Here is a 7,251-nt window from a genome sequence, read left to right as displayed (position 1 = left end):
ACTCTGAGAAAATCACAGACAGAACTCTCCTATACATGCATACAGAGCACCTGGTGCATAGTAAATCTTTAAGGAGCTTTAGTCTGTCCGATCCCCCCATGCCCTGCAATATGGAGTAGCCTCATCTTGGTGGACTCATCAGGACATGCTCCCCAGGGCTGTATGTCCAGGAATGCAATTGTGTGGATGCATCCAGGGTTGATCAGGCTCAGGGAATTGGCAATCTTAAACCTTAATGCTCCTTTACAAACACAATTGGAACTTAATGCCAAAAAAAAAAATTCTGGGATCTTCTGTTATACCCTATCCCATTATGGACAAATCTACTCCTAAAACCCAGCTGCTGGATAAGCAAGAACAGCCAGAGCAAGGGCAATCAGTGCATGGTCGTTAAGACTGGTGACCCTCGTCTCTGGGCAAGGCCTGCTGGAGGTGGATATGCAGCCTGATTCTTGTTCTGTCTCCTCCTCTCCTAGGGGCTGTATGGCCACTGTCTCCCCTTTTGCCACCCCTACCAGTTTTCCTTCAAAGTATGATATGTGGGCAAAGATTAAGTTCTCTTAATTATGACACATTTCCGCTCTTGCCTCTCAAGTCACTAAACTGAGATGTGCTGGACCCCTATGGCCAACACCCATTTATAGATTATCAGTGTAATCTGATACACTGATAATCCAAGTGACTAACCCCTTCATTATATGTTCATTTTCCTTAACTCCATTCTTAGACTGTAACCTTAACCTCTCATATGGGGGTTACTAGGTCACAGTCCTCTTAAGTTCATGTCCTCTACCTCATTACTGGAACCCCAGTATGCATAATACCCCCTATAAACTATAGTGCTTAGAATACCTGAACAGCCCCCTCCTCTCTCACCCCCATTTAGCAGGTTATGCGGAAGCCCAGCCCCAGAAGCCTCAGGCAGTCTCCTGGCAGAGCCCATCTCTGCAATCTGGAACTTCAAGCCTGAAAAATCCCCCAGAAGGACCCACAGGGAAGACAGCTGGGGACAGAGATATTGAATGACTTGGCCCTGGACCTGCAGCTCTGCAAACTCACAGGAAGAAGAAAGCAGACCTCTCTCCCTTGGACAGATGCCCAAGTAGTAATGGGGTTAGAATGCCTTCCTGACAACTCAGATCCCCAAGGGAGGGCCCTAGGGAAGAGAATCAGCAAAGGCAAGAGGATGAGTCTTAGTTCTCAGAAATCCCTGACTTCCCAGCTAAGCACCACCTAGGCCACCAGCTGCTTATGAGGCCAGAGCAGCAGCAGCAGCAGCCCCCTCCCTACCCCACGGCCCCACCTGGCAACAGGTCACAATGCCCCAGGTGCCCATTCCCAGAATGCTGACCAAAGTGGGAGGAGAGGAGGAGGGTTTGGTGGGTGGGTATGGGGGAGGGGGAGACTCTGCAGGAGCCTAATTCCCCACTCTGAGCTCACTGTTGTGTCTGCCAGGGCCCTACCCCTTCCCCCACTCTCACCCTTATAATCCTTTTCAGCGCTAGGTCTTCCTGTCACCTCCACCTCCCTCCATGTCCCGGCTCTGCTTACCCAGAACCGAAGCCCTTGAGGATCTGTTCCCAGTTCCTCCAAGGGGCCTGGGTGCTGGAGAGGGGTCAGGTAGTCCAGTGCGTCCACATGTATCCCCCTGGGGCCCTAGCTGGGCCCAGCTCCTGGACAGTGTCCTATGGCTGGGGGCACTAGGACTGACAATCCGGGCAGTCTTTTCCACGACTGGCCCAGCCCTGCTGCTGCTTCTGGTCAGCTTCCTCGCCTTTGACCTGCTCCATAGGTAAGTGGGCAGCAGCCTGGCGGGTGGGCATTGTAGGCGGGCAGGCCAGTGGACAACTTCCCTAAGCCCAGTCGCCACCCTCTCTCTCCACAGGCCCGCAGGTCGCACTCTGCCACAGCGCAAACTTCTCACCAGGGGCCAGAGTCAGGGGGCCGGTGAGGGTCCTGGACAGCAGGAGGCTCTACTCCTGCAAATGGGTACAGTCTCAGGACAACTTAGCCTCCAGGACGCGCTGCTGCTGCTGCTCATGGGGCTGGGCCCGCTCCTGACAGCCTGTGGCATGCCCTGGACCCTGCTTGGCCTGGCTTTCTGCCTCCATCCTTGGGCCTGAGAGCCCCTCCCCACAACTCAGTGTCCTTCAAATATACAATGGCCACCCTGCTTCCTCAGGCCCCCTTTTCTCCTTGCTGGCTGGGCAGGTGGGATGATCCCCCTTTCTTCCCAACCTGAACCTCACAGGACCTTCAGTCCCATAATATAGGTATCAGATACCTGGATCTGAGTCTTGGGGCAGCAAGAGAAGGTAGGATACTAGCCAGGAGCCCGAGGAAGAATGTGGCAGCCATCTCAGAGCCTGTGGGTTGGGGGCAGCCACTCTGGCCTCCTCTGTGGCTCTAGAGAATGAAGGTCCAGACAGAAAGACTTGCGAGACAGCAGTTTGGAAAGGGGTGGATATCAGCCAGCAGGGAAAGCAGGGAAGGGACAGGGATCCAGGGAGGGCTTCCCATGAGAAAGCATGAGAAACTACATCTGTGGGGCTCCGAGGCTCCCCTGCCAGCCTGGAGGGTCCTTCTGCAGGGACCCTGGAGGGTCCTTCTGCAGGAGGGTCCCTGCAGAGGGACTTGGGTGGGCCTCACATCCTACAGTGACTCCTCTCTTGGCTGGACCCCACCCCAGCCCGGGTCACAAAGGGGCTCCTCTGGGGAGGGTGGGGGTAGATGAGAGTGGGGACTTGGATCTGCCTGCCAGGCCGTCCTGGGCGCTGCAGGAAGCAACATGACTTAGGTAACTGCCCAGAGGTAAGTCCCAGACCCTAATTCTGTAGCCCCATCCCACCCACACTGGTGCCCTCCTGACCCCTGCACCCCGTCTCTGCCCCCCCCGAGGTCCCACGCATCTCCAAGGCCCTGGCCCTCTCCCCAGGTGCACCAGACATGATGCAGCAGCCGCGAGTGGAGACAGATACCATCGGGGCTGGCGAGGGGCCACAGCAGGCAGTGCCCTGGTCAGCCTGGGTCACAAGGCACGGCTGGGTGCGCTGGTGGGTGAGCCACGTGCCCCCAAGCTGGATCCAGTGGTGGAGCACCTCGAACTGGCGGCAACCGCTGCAGCGCCTGCTGTGGGGTCTGGAGGGGATACTCTACCTGCTGCTGGCATTGATGTTGTGCCATGCACTCTTCACCACTGGCTCCTACCTGCTGAGCTCCTTGTGGCCCGTCGTGGCTGCGGTGTGGCGCCACCTGCTACCGGCTCTCGTGCTGCTGGTGCTCAGTGCTCTGCCTGCCCTCCTCTTCACGGCCTCCTTCCTGCTGCTCTTCTCCACACTGCTGAGCCTCGTGGGCCTCCTCACCTCCATGACTCACCCAGGCTACACTCAGGATTTGGATCAATAGAAGGGCAACCCCATCCCACTGCTTGTGTCTGTTGAGCCCTGGCCTAGGGCCTTGAGACCCCATGGGGAGAGGGAGGGCAATGGGATCAGGGCCCCCTGCCTTGGCAGGCCCCAGACCCCCAGTCCCTAACAGGTAGACTGGGCTGACCCCGGACTCCTTCCTCAAGTCAATGCTGCAGGTTCCTGGTGTGAGGGGCTGGGGGCTTTGAGAAGAGGGGGCAAGACAGATGGCTTAGCCATTGGTGAAAATTGCTTAGCCAGGGGCAGAGCTTGACCAAGCCACTGATAGCGCCCATATGGATGTGATGATACCCGTGAGGCCCCCTTGGCAACTGACAGCATCTTTTTCTCATAGCCACTCAGCTGTCTCAGCTTCAGACTCACTGAGAACTTCTACCTGAGTACCACTGGCCTTGCCATTCCTCCCACCAATCCCCTCTTTCCACTTCCAGGAGAACCACAGACTCTAGAGAGGGTCGCAGTGACAAAAATCTATCAGGGAGAAGGCTGGCCAGAAGCCCCAGGAGACCTCAACTCACTCGCTCTCCAAACCTTGCACCGCACGCATCCTCCTCCCTAGACTTCCTACTTCCTGCCTCAGTCCGCATCCCCAAGTCTGAGAAATGGGCCAACTGGGGTCAGACAGCACCTACTCACTCTCTAAGAATCCCAAGGTCTGTTATGGAAAAAATGATCAAGAAGTCCCATTTCACCCACTTACACAATGTGTGGCCTTGGCCAATTAATTCATTTGAGCCTCAGTGTTACGTGGGCCACTTCTGTCATGGGGTTGTTGTGAGTCAAAGACAATATCTATTTGTGAAGCATTTTGTAGAAGCCAAAAACCTGTAAGATGTTGCTTTGAGCTCTAAGAACATTCTGTAGGCGCCTAAGCTCTTTTGACCCCAAAGACTGTTGAAGGAACAGGAAGCTTCTCTGGGCTTTCAGATCAACTCTCTGTCCTGGATAGAATTTTGGCCCTAAAATGGTAAACAAGAGGTTGGTTAAGTGTGGACAAGATGTAAAAGGTCATGTGCCATGAAATCTCAAAATGTGCAGATGTTGAACTATTTTTATTGTGAAATGCTTGGGCCTGGGGCTGGGTGCCAGGAGATGCTTGCACAGCTGTGTGAGTGGGGAAAGCACAGCCCCAGGGTTTCCAAAACTGACCCAGCAAGCCGCTCAGGCACCAGAAGGGCTTTGGAAAGGGCAATCCTTTGATGCCCTGAATGCTGGCCATTCGTTCACTCGCTGGCCCCTCCAACAAAACATTGAGTGATCGCTTATTACCAAGTAAGGTACATGACAGATAATTTTATCCACACCTGACCCCCACCCAATCCCTGGCCATCCCCAACTCCTGCCCAGTTCTGATCCCTGCCTTATATATAACCCTACACTCCTTGCTCTTGAAGCCCCAGACCCAAGGTCCCCCTCTTTTGCCCCATAAATACTCAGGGCCTTGGGGCTAACCCCTAGAACCCTGGTTCATTTTTGCCTTAGAGTTTTGCAATCCTCCATGCCACTGATTAGATGCCTTCAGCATCAGTGCCAAAACCCAAGGTCCAGTCCTTCCTTTCTGTTTCTTTCTATTTCTCCCTGCATTATGGCCTGGTAGTGAGAGCAAGGTAGGACATGGGGCTGACATGGTCTCATGGTTAGATGGGTTTTGGTGTATGAGCTGAGGCTGGGCTTGAATCTCAGTACTCTCACTTACTAGCTCCATGCCCTTAGTGGAAATTGCTAAACCTTCCTCAACTTCACTTTCCTCATGGGTAAAACTAAGGCAAGAACCCCTGTCTTAGGGCTCTGGCATGTGAGTGAAGGACCTGGGACCGCTCCTAGCACCACAAATTATAGCTATGCTGTGACCATCCCATTTTAGAGATGAGAAGTCAGGCCCAGGATAGCCATTTGCCAGTGGCAAGGCCAGGCCATCTGAGTCCTACCAGGCTACTCAAGGGAAGGTGAAGGGGGCAAAGGAAACACAAACAACCTAGCTAACTGAAGACCCCAAGGCTTCTCAAGAGCTCCTATCAGAGCTAAAGCCCAGGCCTAGGGAGGTCATGAGTCAAACCAATCTAGATGTCTGGTGGGCTGAGGATTCAGGATCCCATGTGGTGAAGGCAGAGACCAGGCTGCCCGGCCTAGATCCATCACTGACTTGGCCATGCATTGCTAGCCAGGGACGTTGCTCTGGAGCCTTGGGTCCATTCCAATGAAGGGAGAGAGGAGTTTGGGGCCCTGACCAGATGCACTAGTGGATGGGATGTGGGCAGCAGCAAGGAGAAGACCTTCTTCCTTTCCCCACAGACTATACACCTTTTACCCTCCTGCCCAGCTGGTATGGGGTAAGGAGGTGCAGCCAGACTAGAGAGCAGATGGGCAATACTCATCAAATTAGATCTACATATACCCTAGGACCCAGAACCCCAGAATGAATTTTCACAGAGGTCCGTAAGGGCCTTGCTCCTCAAAATGTAGTCCCAGAATCAGCAACATAGGTATCACCTGGAAGCGGTTGGAAATACAGTCTCAGGCCCTGCTCCAGACCGGCTGAATCAGAGCCTGCATTTTTTTTTTTTTTTTTTTTTTTTTTTTTGAGACAGAGTCTTGCTCTGTTGTCCAGGCTGGAGTGCAGTGGTGCAATCTCGGCTCACTGTGCTCCACCTCCCAGGTTCAAGCAATTCTCCTGCCTCAGCCTCCTGAGTAGCTGGGATTACAGGCACCTGCCACCAAGTCCGACTAATTTTTGTATTTTTAGTAGAGACGGGGTTTCACCATGTTGGCCAGGCTGGTCTTGAATCCCTGACCTCAGGTGATCTGCCCACCACAGCCTCCCAAAGTGCTGGGATTATAGGCATAAGCCACTGTGCCTGGCCAAGAGACTGCATTTTAACAAGATTCCCAGGTGATACATTGCACCCTGTTTGAGAAGCGAAGCATAAGGGGGTATTATGAGAATGCCTATTGCACTGTTACTAGTGGGAGCAGGATAGGTAAAGGGAAGGGTAAAACAAGGCAGATGGGCCCAAGGGGCAGTAATTAGAAGGGGCAGAAGGTACATGAACCAATCTTAAAATCTTAGCATTGAAAAAGAAATGGAATGAGAATATAATTCCTCTTACACAAATTTAAAAGCATGTCAGCAAAACAAGACACTTTTTGGCAAGAACACATAAAAACGAAAGATAAACAGAATGGAATGGACAACTCTAGGGGCAGGCAAGTGGGAGTAGGGTATAGAGATAACAGGCAATAAAGCTAGAGAGCTTGCAGAGGCGAAACGTGATACTATCAATGTAATTCCTGAAATTCCTTTAAAAGTAGAAAAAGTCGTCCATTTAGAGTTAAAAGGCTTAAAAATGCAAGCCTGGGGAGAACGGGCATGGTGAAATGATGGAGTTCTAAGCCATTCGGTTTGGGCCAAGAAGGGCGAGCCTTCCTATCGGCCTGTGTGTGACCTGGGCTGCTGGGTGGATGTCTTTGCCGGCCCTCCCCCACCGCACCCCGCAGGTTGCTCTCATGGGATTGGACTGTGGGCCGGGGATCCAGCAACAACTTCCGGCCTGGCCGGAAAAATAAAGTCAAGGAGAGCATAAGGAACCTGAGCGGAGGCGGTGTCAGCGAGAGGGACCTTGCATCTAAGGAGAGAGGGGATCTACAGCGGTGCACACATGTGCTGGGGGATACTTGGGGTAGGGCTTCCCTCCGCCCCTAGGAACAGGGAAGGCGGCGTCAGGGGGCGCAAGCTGCTGAGAAGTACCCCTTCAAGAGATGGAGCGTCAGTGGCCACTCAGGAAAGGAGAGGGGTCCCCGAAAGGAGGAAGCCGTGCGACACCCAGGA

General features: G+C 53.5%; 2 protein-coding genes across 3 annotated transcripts; both read left to right on the top strand.

The window, feature by feature from the left end:
* The first annotated feature begins 1,290 nt into the window (after nt 1-1,290).
* C21H20orf141 (chromosome 21 C20orf141 homolog) lies at nt 1,291-2,177 on the top strand. The gene is made up of 2 exons (XM_002830110.4): nt 1,291-1,792; nt 1,886-2,177. Exons 1-2 carry the CDS (start codon nt 1,533-1,535, stop codon nt 2,121-2,123), a joined length of 498 nt encoding a protein of 165 aa, XP_002830156.2. The 5' UTR covers nt 1,291-1,532; the 3' UTR covers nt 2,124-2,177.
* Nucleotides 2,178-2,660: 483 nt separating this feature from the next.
* TMEM239 (transmembrane protein 239) lies at nt 2,661-3,418 on the top strand. 2 transcript variants are annotated; one of them, XM_002830109.5, is made up of 2 exons: nt 2,661-2,811; nt 2,936-3,418. In XM_002830109.5, the coding sequence occupies exon 2, from the start codon at nt 2,947-2,949 to the stop codon at nt 3,403-3,405; it is 459 nt and encodes a 152-aa protein (XP_002830155.1). In that variant the 5' UTR covers nt 2,661-2,811; nt 2,936-2,946; the 3' UTR covers nt 3,406-3,418. The 2 variants fall into 2 exon arrangements, with proteins under 2 accessions (XP_002830155.1, XP_002830154.1); XM_002830108.3 differs by having other exon boundaries at nt 2,692-2,811; nt 2,899-3,418.
* The last annotated feature ends 3,833 nt before the right edge of the window (nt 3,419-7,251 follow it).

This window comes from Pongo abelii, chromosome 21, assembly GCF_028885655.2.
Source record: "Pongo abelii isolate AG06213 chromosome 21, NHGRI_mPonAbe1-v2.0_pri, whole genome shotgun sequence".
Taxonomy (NCBI): domain Eukaryota; kingdom Metazoa; phylum Chordata; class Mammalia; order Primates; family Hominidae; genus Pongo; species Pongo abelii.
This window is presented reverse-complemented; position numbering and strand designations above follow the sequence as displayed.